The sequence below is a fragment of the Ruditapes philippinarum genome, unplaced genomic scaffold (genome assembly GCF_026571515.1).
Source record: "Ruditapes philippinarum isolate M1 unplaced genomic scaffold, ASM2657151v2 ctg895_1_1_1_1, whole genome shotgun sequence".
In the NCBI taxonomy this organism is placed as follows: Eukaryota; Metazoa; Mollusca; class Bivalvia; order Venerida; family Veneridae; genus Ruditapes; species Ruditapes philippinarum.
The window spans coordinates 57,335-73,077 of record NW_026856197.1 but is presented as its reverse complement, the minus strand read 5'-3'; the positions used below and the strand labels follow the sequence as shown (position 1 = coordinate 73,077).

Sequence of the window (15,743 nt, the reverse complement as noted above, 5' to 3'; positions counted from 1 at the left end):
GTAATAGTGATATTATATGACTGTAAAGTAACCTCTCCTTTGTTAAAAATTGTTAAATTACTCAGACTTTAAAAGCACACGGTGTGAAGAAACATTTTTAAACTGTTGATAAATTGTCATTACAATGGTAGTAAATTTGTAATGAAATTTATTGTTACATTAATATATTGTTTCATGTTACATTTATATTTTTTCAACAAAAGTGTCCTTATTGGTAGATCCTGCAGTATTTTTAAGAACTGCTAAATTTTCATGATATGTTTTAAGTTTATTAGGCTTATTTTCACAAAGCTGCAGTGCAATTAAGCAGAGTATAGACAAAAAACTCTGTCCTGATTTTATATGATATGTTTTAGATTCAGAAGATGAAAATGTGTTAACAAATACCATTTTATAGAATCTAATGATCTGCACTAGGCATTTACACTTTGCATTGGACTTACTTGATACAAATTAGTTGACTATATTTTTTTTATCTGAGATCTTTTCTCTTAAGTTTGTCATAAGATAAAGCATGCTCACCCATATTCTTATATTTTTGTTGGCGAGGGCAAATAAAGCGAGATACTTGAATATGTTATATTTTGCTTCATGATAAACCAAATACAAACACATTGAATAAACTTATGATCATTGTTATTTTTTGACTAACCAACATAGAAGGAATGTTTATATTTAATATATTTTAAAATGAATACATAGACATTAATTAGATTTTAATTTAATGAATATTTTTTTGTGAAAATGATTAATTTGAATGATTGACTAAATGGACTTTTTTTATCACATTTTACTATATTTGGATGATATAGTAATTTTGAGCCTTTAAAATAACTCTTTTTTTAATGAATTGTTCATGAGAAATTTGTATTGTTTTGTAAATAGGTATTTTTCTATCCTTCATTGTACATATTTTAATCATGCTTCTACAACGATACATCTATATAAATCCATCGACATAATTGACGTGTAATTCATGTGTTCAAAATCTTATTTTACACAGTCCGTGTATACTGTTTAATTGTTGTTGAAAAAAGTTTTCACATAGAATTATGTTATGAATATGGTGTAACTCTCCAGGAACGATGGTTAAGAAACTACCCGCCTATGTGACTGAAATACTGTTGAGAGATGGCGTAAAATGAACAAACAAACAAATGTTATGAATATTAATTCTATATTAGTTTTCCTATTGACTTTTTGAAAAAAATTTAATCATTATTATGAAAACAATAGGAAACGTTCTCGATTGGAAAAAGATGTGTGTCCTTAAAATGTGGCATGTAAGTTTAAACTATATAAATGACTGACAAATTTCTGGTTAAAATACAAATCACAACTTGTGATTGATTGCAAAATATTTTATCTTTTAGTTGACTGTTATAACAGCTCAATTTGTTTATATATGATATTAACCTTTATATCCGTTGAGTTTTACAGAATTGAAGCAACTATATTTAAATTTTAACGATTTTAAGATTTTTTCATTGATTTTCCAGAATTTAAGTTTCTAGCTATACAAGTACAAGATCATATAAGTCCATCTCATGTTTGCGAGCTCTTACATTGTTAACTATTTCTCTTTATTTAGAATTAGATTTTATAGATAGTTTGATAGAGTTATATTGTTTATTGTTTTCATTTTATATACAAATAAATATAAGGAAGATTGCAAAAATTAGAGATATGTTTATCTAATATGAGTAAATCTTAGATGTAGCATTGATTAGGAGTTGGTTTAAATCTAAGTACATTTGTGTATTAATATATAACACTTACAATTTAATTGTGAACTTTTGTTCACAAGAGGGAAAAACAAAAATTAGGTTAAAGCTTTGTTTTTGATACATTGAATTGTTTTACTCATTATACCAGACTTGTCTATTTTATTCATAAAACCATATTTTAAGCACTTTCTTTCAAACTTTTATCTTAAATGTAAAGTTTTACATCAGTTTTTTTTTTTAGTTTTTATATTTGTATACATTTTCTGTTACCTGTGATTAAATGACCTTTTCAAGATTAAATGGTAGTTTTTTTGTATATAGTGTTTGTTGATTATTAGACAAACAACAGAAGAGACACAAGACAAAAACTTAATTGCGGTGCATAGGAATTCAACAAAAAGGTGAGATCTATTGAAATTTGAAAACCTTGAAAACAGTGGACAAATATAGAACTATGTGTATAATAATTGTTCTTTGTAAACAAGCAAATAAGTTGAATTGATATATATGGTTGAATGATACAAAGTGTGCAAACGTTTTGACTAAAGCTTCTTAGTATTAAGAACCTCATAGTATTATTGTGCTACAAAACAAAATCATCCGCAGTGCCAGGTAGAAAGACAACCTTTTCAAAATATAAGGACACTAGGACATTATTTTGACATTATTTAGTGTAATTTAATCATTCATTTCAATATAATAGAAGAATTTTATTCAGTCTAAGGATTCAAGTATAATAAAAGCATCTTAATGCTCAAATTATCAAATAAATGGAATCCAGTTTGACCAGGCATAAGCATGATTTTAATACTAACTTTAATGTACGAGTATAATGCTGATGGTGAGATATGTACACTTTACAAATTCAAGTCATTCCAATTTTAAATGTGTATATCTCCTGGATGCCATGCTATTTGTACATAAAGTTAAACCACCACTTTCTATTGTTACGATGTCGCTGAAAACGGGCTTTTTTCACTTGCAATACAGAATTCTGGCATCGGAAGCATTAATCACAACAAAATAGCATAAGAATTGCATACTCGGTTTGATTGAGTCTGTACATGAGGGATAATGAATAAGTGCAACATCCCTCACGCCCCCTAGAAACCCCTTACATAAAATTAAGAAGAAAAAAGAAATCGCTGAAATATGATTCGAACCTACCAGTTTAAAATATAATGTTGAAACCACCTTCCAATCTGTAAGTTAAAACTCGTGTTCTACGAACCTTTTGGATTCTCCTTGTGAATTCCTTTAACATTGGCCTCAGTTTTTCTAAAGTTCATATAACTAACATTTACCTCAATCTGTCTTTAGTTTTCCTTAATTTCCTACAACTAATATTCACCGTATCTTTCTTGAGTTCCTATAGCAAAAATCGACCTCAGTCAAACTGAATTTTTTACAGCTAGTATTCAGCTACCATTGAATCCCAACTGCTTCAGCTCTGAAAACTAACATTAACCTCAGTCTTTCGCGAATCTAATAGTTAACATTTACATTTTCAAGCTTTTTATAGCTAACATTCTTGAAATCCCCTTTCAAAATTCAATTTTATTTAGTTCCGCCCATTGTTTTTCTCGTTTTGGGCACACGCATTCTTTTACTTAGGGGCCATTCACCTCTTTTCATGGAATGGCACTACTGTTTTACATTGAAGGTTCCATGAAAACTGCCATATGAATACATCTCGGATGTTTCTAAATTAAAATTTCACCATTTCGTGTCTGAATGTTTAACTCTGCTTAAGCCGGTGCTAGGGGGCACCGACAGTTGCATTTTCAAGTACCGTCCATCAAACCGACTCTTCAACAATTTCAGGTTTGCCGTGATGTGCTTGTTTTTCTCTATTTTTTTGAATTTTCAAAACTAACATTCGCCTCAATCATTGTCAAAAAAAGTTTTACAGCTTACATTGAATTGGACCTTCATCTAGTTATAAAATCATATTATAGGAAATCAATGTTGGCATATGGGCAATGATAAATATTGTTCAAAGCATATCTTCTATCATAGACTATGGAGCGATTTAAGAATTGCATGTTTTTGAAATACAAATGTTCATCCCCAGGTGATGTAGTGTTGTTTTCATGAACCAGGCCTCGAAGGTCCAACATAGAAGTCAGAGGAAAACTTTGTCATAGCAAAACATCTACATGCATTTAGGAATGCCTATATAATGTTTATACATACCAAATTTAATGAGGCTGTGTGTTGATTGTAACAGTTAAGTCCCTTTGGCAAAGGTCAAGGTCATAGGTCAGATGGTAATATGAAAATACGTGTACAGACAATCGTATAGTTTGGATAGCAAGTTTGGAAATATTCACAATCATGAGACTGATCGAATGTTTCTAGCATAATCCAGGGTAATATAAACAAGAGTACCAGATATGATAATATGAAGCATATCTTCTTTATGCATGCCTTGGTTTAAGTATAACCTAATACATATTTGATATGCGATGTAGTGTAGCACACATAAGCAAGGTCTGTAGGTCAAAAGCCAATCACACTTGGAGGTCAGAAAAAATGCTTGTCTAGAGCAAAACGTCTACATTCATTGAAGGATTTTAATATATCCTGGTACAAATGTTTACTATTGTGAATTGGAATGTTGCATGCAAAATTCGGGTTCCTGTTGCTAAGGTTAAGGTCACATGAAAAATTTGAAAATGTATGTACAGGGTATTTAGTCGATCTAATGTAAATTCATCATCATGAGACTTAGCTTTTTGTGACAGACATAGTTTGTGACATTGGTACTTTTGTGAAGGATAACATTGACCTCAGTCTTTCTCATGAGATCTGATGATCAGTATTGATCATTTGAATCCTAGGATTTGTCACAACAATGAGGACTGAGAAGGTTTACCATTTAGAATGGGAAAGATTTTAACAAAACCACCTATTATTAGATTAAATACAAACTATTTTTAAGTTTACTGTACATACTGTTCAAGTTACAATACCTATAGGTAATAATGATATAGATGTAATTATATATTATGACACAAGTGTATCGATATAATATTGTCGGAAGAAATATGTTTAAGATGGTATAGTAAAGGTTTATTTGACATTTATAAATGTACATAACAGACGGCGGGGATGTTTGGTGAAGTGAAATATTTTTCAGCACACCCTGAATTTTTCTATATTATGCAAAGGTTTTGTTGTAAATATGTTGTGATGGTAGTATAACAAGACAACAAACATTAATATTTCCAATCCATATTTTTTTCAAGGAAAAAATTAATAATTAATGTTTACCTTATCACAAATGTATACACATGTTATAAGTATGTTCATTGGGCTCTTTTAGAGGTTTAACTGCTCCATTTTATCTAAGCTTGCATGGTGCTGCTTTATCTTAAACTAAATCTTTAAAACTTTTTATTGCCATAATTTTCATATTTTATGCCATATTTACAATACTTTAAACCTAATTTGCAATATAATGCATATTTTTATGCCATAGTTGTAATATTAAAAACTTGAACTGCAATATCTTTCATATTTTATGCCATATTTATAATACTTTAAACCTATATTGCAGTATTTTGCATATTTTATGCCATATTTATTATATACCTAAAACCTTAATTGCAATATCTTACATTTTATGCCATTATTATGACTGACTTAAAAACGTTAATTTTTATATTGTATTTATACTTTATTTTTATTAACTAAAATTTAGTTATAACTTAATACAGCTATACGGTAACTGGCAAAAATATTAAAATATCAGGCAAAAAATGTCCAGTCTCGATGTTGTCATAATATTATGACACGGATTATGACCACTTTGATTTGATCATAACATCCATTTTAGAAAAATAGTAAAGTTTAAAGATTAAGATATTCAGAATATCAAAGTACTGAGTTTTCAAATATCCTGTTAAATTTTTGACATTATATACGTTATGTACATTTTTAGTCCCCTACCGGTTTACCGGAGGGGACTTTAGGTTTACCCTTCGTCCGTCCGTCTGTCTGTCTGTCAGTCTGTCAGTCCGTCCGTCCACAAAACTTGATCCCGCTATAAATTGAAAAGTACTGAAAATATTTTTATGAAACTTGATATATGGATAGATGGCAGTATGGAAATTATGCACGTCTTTTTCTTTTCTTCCTATGTTGAAAATTCTGGTTGCTATAGCAACAAATATGCTGAAAATATGGCAAATTTTACACATAAACTGGATCCAGTGATAACGCAAAAAGTACTGGAAATATTTTTATGAATTTTGAAATATGGGTAGATTATGCACGTCTTTTTCTTTTCTTCCTATGTTGAAAATTCTGGTTGCTATGGTAACACATAGACTGAAAATATGGCAAATTTTACACATAAGCTGGATCCAGTGTTAACGCAAAAAGTAATAGAAATATTTTTATGAAACTTGTAATATGGGTAGATGGCAGTCTGGAGATTATGCACGTCTTTTTCTTTTCTTCCTATGTTGAAAATTCTGGTTGCCATGGCAACACATAGACTGAAAATATGGCAAATTTTACACATAAACTGAATGCAGTGATAACTCAAAAAGTACTGGAAATATTTTTATGAAACTTGACATATGGGTATAGATGGCAGTCTGGATATTATGCATGTCAAGATCTTATCTTTTCTTCCTATTTTGAAAAAATATTGGTTGCCTTGGCAACAAATAGGCTAAAAACATGGCAAATATAACAATATTTGTGATTAGTCAAAAAGAGCTGAACATTTTTATGAAATTGCATCTTTAATTCATGAGTGATCCCCTCTTTAAGAATTTTGTTTTTAAAAATGTTATATTTTGGTAACAGCTTACAGGGATGTTTCAAATATTAACTTTAGAGTGTCCTTCAGTACGTCTGTCTGTCTGTTCATAAAAACTGTTTCCTGTGATCACTTTTAAAGAAGTTTTCCAACAAATTTACTTAAAATAGAGAAAAATTGAAACATTAGTGAATGGCCAATGGCCCTTCAGAATGCTGCTGGGGATCTAACCGGTAGGGGACTTATGGATTGCTTGCAATACTATGATAATTGCTTTTTATTTATAAGGTAAAGGTCTTGTTCATTATAGTGTCACCCCTACTGAAAGGGCCAGCCAACCTTCGACCTCCCGATCCGAAGGCGGACACCTTAACCACTAGGCCAACGGTACCGGTTATATATTTTATTGTCAAATCTTTTATTATAAAATTGTTTTTATGTCATTCAGGTTCTAAAGGTGAAGCTTATGAAATGAAAGACGCAGCAGCAGATAACGCAATTGTGACCCAGGTATGTGACATATTCGTAGAATAACTTGAAAAAGTAAAACAAGATATGAGCCGTGTCATGACAAAACCAACATAATGGGTTTGCGATCAGCATGGATCCAGACCTGCCTGCGCATCCGCTCAGTCTGATCAGGATCCATGCTGTTTGCTATCAGTTTCTCTACTTGTAATAGGGTTTTTAAGCGAACATCATGGATCCTGATCAGACTGCACGGGTGCAGGCTGGTCTGGATCCATGCTGGTTGCAAACCCATTATGTTGGTTTTGTCATGACGCGGCTCAAATTTTAAAGTTTCTATCTATAGGTAAATAGCTGTTATGGAGGAAACATTTAATCATAGAATGGTTGAATTGTTACAAAGTTTAACCTTAAAATTGATTGGACAACTAAAATCATGTAAACCTTTTTAAAAACTTAAAATAGTGAATAGAATAGCTCTTGTAAATATGTTTATTTGCTACAGCTAAATGGTCAACCGGATCCGACATTTTCCAGTATAACTGGCAATACCTAGTACTACTGTTCTGCGTTCTGTAGGGTTCCGTTTTTCTCTGCTTTGATGTAAAAGATGATATGCCCAGACGACACTAAACATTCTCCTTGATTTTTCTGGAAAAAAATGTTGATGTAAATAATTTTATTTCAGGCTGTGCCAACATTCAAGATTGTTATACCCAGTGTACATGTAATTGGACTGTTGGCTTTTGCGATCGCAGCATCTGCTATAGTTGCTATGGGAGATGATATGCATGATGAAATGTAGAGTTACCGTGATGATGCAAATTATATGTAATAGTGATATTATATGACTGTAAAGTAACCTCTCCTTTGTTAAATATTGTTAAATTACTCAGACTTTAAAAGCACAAGGTGTGAAGAAATATTTTTAAACTGTTGATAAATTGTCATTACAATGGTAGTAAATTTGTAATGAAATTTGTTGTTACATTTATATTGTTTCTTGTTACATTTATATTTTTTCAACAAAAGTGTCCTTATTGGTAGATCCTGCAGTATTTTTAAGAACTGCTACATTTTCATGATATGTTTTAAGTTTATTAGGCTTATTTTCACAAAGCTGCAGTGCAATTAAGCAGAGTATAGATAAACAACTCTGTCCTGTTTTTATATGATATGTTTTAGATTCAGAAGATAACAAATACCATTTTATAGAATCTGATTATCTGCACTGCGCATGTACACTTTGCATTGGACTATCTTGATATAAATTACATGACTATATTATTTTTTTATCTATAATCTTTTCTCTTAAGTTTGTCATAAGATAAAGCATGCTCACCCATATTCTTATATTTTTGTTGGCGAGGGCAAATAAAGCCAGATACTTGAATATGTTATATTTTGCTTCATGATGAACCAAATACAAACACATTGAATAAACTAATGATCATTGTTATTTTTTGACTAACCAACATAGAAGGAATGTTTATTTGATATCTTTTAAAATGAATACATAGACATTAATTAGATTTTAATTTAATGATTTTTTTTGTGAAAATGATTAATTTGAATGATTGACTAAATGGACTTTTTTTATCACATTTTACTATATTTGGATGATATAGAAATTTTGAGCCTTTAAAATAACTCTTTTTTTTAATGAATTGTTCATGGGAAATTTGTATTGTTTTGTAAATAGGTATTTTTCTATCCTTCATTGTACATATTTTAATCATGCTTCTACAACGATACATCTATATAAATCCATCAACATAATTGACGTGTAATTCATGTGTTCAAAATCTTATTTTACACAGTCCGTGTATACTGTTTAATTGTTGTTGAAAAAAGTTTTCACATAGAATTATGTTATGAATATGGTGTAACTCTCGTTAAGAAACTACCCGCCTATGTGACTGAAATACTGTTGAGAGAAGGCGTAAAATGAAACAAACAAATGTTATGAATATTAATTTTATATCTTTTTTCCTATTGACTGTTTGAAAATAATTTAATCATTATTATGAAAACAATAGGAAACGTAAGTTCTCGATTGAAAAAAGATGTGTGTCCTTAAAATGTGAAATGTAAGTTTAAACTATATAAATGACTGACAAATTTCTGGTTTAAATACAAATCACAACTTGTGATTGATTGCAAAATATTTTACATTTTAGTTGACTATTATGACAGCTCAAGTATTTTAATAAATTTGTTTATATATGACATTAACCTTCATCTACGTTGAGTTTTCCAGAAATGAAGCAATTATATTTAAATTTTAACGATTTTAAGATTTCTTTTCATGGATTTTCGAGAATTTAAGTTTCTAGCTATACAAGTACAAGATCATATAAGTCCATCTCATGTTGGCATCCCCTCTTATGTTGTTAACTATTTCTCTTTTATTTTTTATTTAGAATTAGATTTTATAGATAGTTTGATAGAGTTATATTGTTTATTGTTTTCATTTTATATACAAATAAATATAAGGAAGATTGCAAAAATTAGAGATATGTTCATCCGATATGAGTAAATCTCAGATCTAAAGTTTTACATGTAGCATTGGTTAGGAGTTTGTTTTAAACTCAGCGTAAACATATAAAACTTACAATTTAATTGGGTACTTTTGTTCACAAGAGGGAAAAACAAAAAAATTTTTTACACATTATACCAGACTTGTCTATTTTATTCATAAAACCATATTTTAAGCACTTTCTTTCAAACTTTTATCTTAAATGTAAAGTTTTACATCAGATTTTCTTTTTAGTTTTTATATTTGTATACATTTTCTGTTACCTGTGATTAAATGACCTTTTCAAGATTAAATGGTAGTTTTTTGTATATAGTGTTTGTTGATTATTAGACAAACAACTGAAGAGACACAAGACAAAATCTTAGTTGTGGTGCAATAGAAATTCAACAAATGGGTAATATCTGTTGAAACTTGAAAACCTTGAAAACAGTATATAGAACTATGTGTATAATCATTGTTCTTTGTAAACCAGGAAATTAGTTGAATTGATATATCGTGGAATGATACAAAGTGTGCAAATGTCTTGTTCAAAACTTCTTAGTATTTAGAACCTCGGAGTATAGTACAAAATCATGAGCAGTGCCAAGTAAAAAGACAACCTTTGAACTGAGGTAATCTTTTGTTATTATTGAATTTGACTTGGTCCAAGGATTCAAGCGTAATGAAAGCATGTAAATGCTCATTTTATTACATTAATGGAATCCAATTTGACCAGGAACAAGCATAATTTTAATATAAACTTTAATATAAACACTGATATACGAGGAGTTAGTAATGCTGATTGTGAGATATGTACATTTTACAAATTTACAGTGTTTTCCGATTTTAAATGTGTATATCTCCTAGAACGAAAATTGAAGTGGCATGATATTTTGTGCATAAAGTTAAACCATCATTTGTTTTGTTGTTACCATGTTTAAAAATAAACTATTGGGTTTATAGCTTTCACAACATTGCGGCTGAAAACGTGTTTTTGCACGTGCAATACAGGCACCCCTGACGTCCAAGAAAATCCTGTAACTGAAGTACACACTGCACTTTTTCTTTGTTTATAAAGAATTTATTTTAGTTCGATTGTGTAGGAAGCTATAAGCTTATAGACACACATTCAAATACGTTCCTTGAACCTACCAGTACAGAGGAATAAGTGTAAAGTCTCTTGCTCTAGGAGACGACGTGCCCCTAAAGGGTAACCAATGCAGCTAGCAATCATTTACTTTTCAGACACATTCACTACTACGCCATACTGCACATTTTCTTTGTGAAATCTGTTTACTTGTGATTTTAATTTGATGCCACGTACAAAAACTTAAGTAGATTCTATAATAAATTTCAGAGGACACTCATTTCAAAATACTGAAGTTTTAAGTTCATGTCTCCATTTCTTCTTCACTTTACCCTGTAGAAAAAATCATTATGAAAATTTTCAAAAGACAATAGCTCCAAGGTTTTGCGAAAGAATTCTCGGGTACAGAACTTCTCAATGAGATGTTACCACATACGAAGTTTTATGTCCCTCTGAAACACTTTAAGATTGACGTGGGACAGTTCGAAAGACAGATACACGGGATAACATCTAATGGTTTCTGAGCGTTCTGTCTACATTATCTATATTATTTATATAAACCATTATGAAAGAAGAACAAAACCACATAAACTGTCAGTTTAAGTGGGATTTTTCTATTCTTAATGTTGCAAAATAAGCCCAGCCCAAAATGTTTGCATGTCAGAACGACCACACTCCTACGTCTACAAGGGAGATAATAAGAGGGGGTAAATCTGCAGTGCATATACCTGCATTATGGAGTTATCTCTCTTATAACTCCATTTAAAATATTTATTCGTTATTTGTTTAAAAAACTTAATGTTGTTTGACCGCAAGGGGAAATATGACATGTTGTTGCCTATTAAAACTCAGCTTAAATAAAGAGACTGTCTTAATCAAACGGTATTGATTGAAGAAATGTTGTTACGTATTTAAGAATCAAATAAATTCAATTGTTGGAACATTAGGGAATTGGTTTTATTAGAGAGCATGCTAATTTATTTCTAAGTTCAGATGAAAGAGTGCTTCTTCTCAGTATTAAATGGCAGGACATGAACCTGGTAAAATAAATACTTATATAATTGTAAAAGGAAGTGGTACATGTTACAAAGGAACAGTTTCCCTATTCTAAAACACAGAATTCATTTGTGAGCCTATTTTATATATACGAATTCATTACTCCATTGTTTCACAACTATACAATTTTAGTTCAAAGATACAAAAGTTGAATATCTATATGCTTACATATTAATTATAGTTAAAAAAGTAATTTCAGTTTCAGCTATGTGAACACGTCTTCGGGCGTTCCATAAGTTCTTTGTTAAATATTTCAACATAACCTTGTAATTCTGCTTATTAAGAGATAGTTTTAGTGGGCGGAAACGAAGTGTTTATTAACCTTTGCTGCTGGAATCAAACCGTGGACATCCGCAAAAATGATATCAATCATGCCCCTTGGTTCTTGAGTCAATATTTGCCCCGCCACGGGAGCACTTGATGTATTTAGACTTCTATAGAAAAATACATAAAGTTTATGTCAAGGACATACTGTGTGAAACTACAATGCCAAGATTTAACGTGTTTCGATGAAGCATTGCCCTCCACACAACTGATATCAATCAGGTCCCTGATGTCAATATTGGCTGAGTTACGACCCTTTGATAATTTCTATTGTTAAAGTTTATTCTGACTCCTCTTATACCAGTTATGCAATTTCAAAGAGACTTCACATACTTGATTTGAAGCTCAAGTACTTGCGCATATTACACGGGTTTTCCGGTTGAATGATTTTTGGCTGAGTTATAGCCTTAGAATAAAAAATGTTTTTTAGGCCGGTTAATGATTTTTGTGCTTTTGCTGCACAGAATCTGCAACATGCAATGTGCCATCATCAGGTGACACGTCTGATCACTGATCGGTCTTGTTATAATATTTGAATTCTGCTTATCATTGACTGATTTGATTAATACTTGATATAACCTACATCCTGGATTAAATTTGTCAAGTTGAGCAATTCGTGCTCTTAAAATGACATTGAGAGTCTAATTATTGTATTTCATAAATGGATATTATAATTACTTGGACAAAATAATACACAAAACAATGACGATGAAATTTAAATGCCTTGATCTCCAATGTCAAATATTTATATTTAATATTTATTTAAATTCTGGAGAACTTTGTAATCTATGTAGAGACATAACTAATGTTTAGGCACAACGACATGTTGAATAGCATTATTATACATTATAAATCCAAATATTAGGGAATTCAAATACGACCCTTAGGTAAACCTTCCATCAATGTTTGGTAATTAGAAAACGTCAAGTGTTACCCTTTTTGGTGTGACTTTTAGGGAAACAATCTTTTTTTGCGAGGGTACTTATCACATTCAGTGATGGTTCTAGTTTCTTCTACAATATTATGCAAGGAATAGGTTCAATATCAAAATGTCTGTGTTATTGATGTATTTTAGCCTTATTGTTGACATATACAAAATTTGTCTACGCATGTGTCTGTACATTTCGTTTCGTTGGTGCGACATAAAATCCAATCAGAAAAAAACGTGCAAATATCTTCAATAGATAACACAGGCGTGTTAACATAGATATATTAAATAAAATGCAAATTGTTTTGAAAGAAGATATTAAATCTTTCTTAAATCTTGTTTTCATCCACAATGAAATCATTCACTCGGAATTGATTTCGAAAGCAGAGACATTATCAGAAACCATTGAGAGAAATATTACAGTTGACACAACAATGTACTGTAAATATCTAGTTCTTGTTAATATGCAGAGATGTGAGTTCTTTGAAAAATTGATCCTTGGTTTGACAAAATAAATATAAACAACAAAATTATACTAATTTGATGCTAACTTTAATGTAAAACAATATCAAGGAACATTACAATCTTCTTATTTGATATTTTCACTGTACAGACAGAAATACATTGGTAATGCTAAAAATATTAATGAATAAAGCAATGCAGGAGTATGATTTTATTTCCATGTGGTCGAATGATATATTGCTTTCATAACCAACAACACTGGATGTTACTTATATCATAGTTTATATTCATTGAAGAACAAGTTTTTTTTTATTTATATCTTACTCGAGGGAATCGTTGTTTTGAAACGTTTTAATTATACAAATTAAACAGAAGATATATTGAGATAACTTGATACGAAGCTACAGGTACTAGTATAATTACAAACAGTTCCGTTTGGCTCGTGTTTCTGGTGATAGCATAATGTGTTCTTGCTTTACGTAGAATCCTCTTGGTCACATATAATTGTACATGTACAAGTGGCACTTATTGTCCTATCCGCCCGCTTTGCTCAATAGAAAAGTATCGGATTTGTTTTCAAGTGTTCGCTTGTTCGAACATCGGTCGATATGCAATTCCTCGTGACAATAATAATTATTGAATTATTGAACTTTGACATTGAGTCTTGAAGTCATTTGCTTCGAGAAGTAAACGGTCACTCGCTGAGAAACAGATAATCACTAGTCTGTTACCAAGTAAAGCCGGTAAAGTGAATACGATCAAAATTTCTTAAAATCGGCGTAATAACCAACTAAACAACTCTAGTGTTATTTTGTGTTTAACTTGGAAGAAACTCGATATTATTCACTCTCATTGTAAAAATACTTTTTTATGTACACTAAATATTTATATATAAAACATGTGAGTAGCATGTGTCATTTTGCTTTATTCTGTTTACAGTGAGAATTGCAGCAAACCAATTCGTAAAATCGTTCTCATCCATAGCATACGTTACAAAATCATACTGAAAACAATATTTAGAATACATGCGTTCTATTAATTAATGTGTGTGTGACAGAAAGACATGTCTCTAAACGTAGACATAATGATATAATACTGATATCTAATTTATCAATATTCCCCTTACAAACTTCATCTCCGTATTGTCTCCTTTTAAATTATTAAACGAATTTGTAATATTAAGGATAAAGAATAATTATTTTAACTGCAGACATTTGCAAGGCACTATTAAAAGCCTTTTACATTTTACATGACAAACAATATATTAATTTTAAGACAGAAATATGTACTTGTAAAGAAAACTTGACATTTTAGTAAAATTATCTGCACATTAGCATTCAAAAGCCTTTAGTTTAGTATTTCTGATATACTTGATAATGCTATAACCTACTGGAGTGGACAATGTATTAGCCTTTGCAGGTTAACCTGCACACATATACTCCTGTTGGTAGCTCAATTTTTGTGTTTTGATATTGAAACTCCTTACTGTGAATGAACCTAACACGAAGCATGGTTAATTTATAATACAAATTCAGCAGGTTAAGAGTTAAAATGTTTTAATGAAATCATAGCATTGTATAAGGTGCTATATACGGTAACATGACCGTGATATAGAAATATATTCTAACAGTCAATAAGTATACAGTATAAAGATTGTAGGCTTCATAAAAAATAATAAAATTTTATCTAATAATATACACTGGAAAAACTGTCAGATGGAAGATGTTATTAAACATTTATTTGATAAGCTGATAATGGAATTATTTTCATCAAGTTAAATATTGAATACTGTTTAAGCCGGTGCTAGGGGGCGTGGAGGTAACTTGCACTTTCCAGTACCGTCCATAAACAAGCTCAATCAAACCGAAACTGCAACCATTTCAATTTTGCCGTTTTGGGCTTTCTTTAGGAATTCATATTTTCTTTATTTTATATTGTCAATAATGATTGGATTCTTCTTGTTTACTTTATATATCTGCTAGTATTTCTTTGGTTTTGTTTTATCGATTTATTACGGGTTGGTACAATGACATGGTTTAGAATTGCGTTTCTACACGTAGAAAATCGAGTGTTGACAGGTTGCACGGTTGTTGTCGACCTAGCAAAAATACGATGTTCCATCAGAAATAGTGGTGTGTTGTTCAAAATCGGTTTAAGTGGGAACAATAATGTTATTGTCAACGTCAAGTGATGTCATTTAGCTACAAATTGATATACAGCTTAATATGATATACGTAAAAATGACTTTGCAATTTTGACTTATACTGGACTAGTGGCATTCTGCCGACTTGGCGAGCTCAACCCCTTGTCTATATAAACTATATATTTTTTTACACTATCCCAACACTGTGCAGGGTCCCCATGGTTGTGACATTTGGAAAAGCAAATGTAAATCGAAA

General features: G+C 30.7%; 1 protein-coding gene across 1 annotated transcript in view; it reads left to right on the top strand.

The window, feature by feature from the left end:
• LOC132745748 (putative ferric-chelate reductase 1) overlaps positions 1-8,834 on the top strand; it is a 57,765-nt gene extending 48,931 nt beyond the window's left edge. The window contains exon 20 of the mRNA XM_060734718.1: positions 7,658-8,834. Coding sequence (XP_060590701.1) covers positions 7,658-7,774 — 117 coding nt within the window. The 3' untranslated portion in view covers positions 7,775-8,834. The remainder of the gene's footprint in view (positions 1-7,657) is intronic.
• The last annotated feature ends 6,909 nt before the right edge of the window (positions 8,835-15,743 follow it).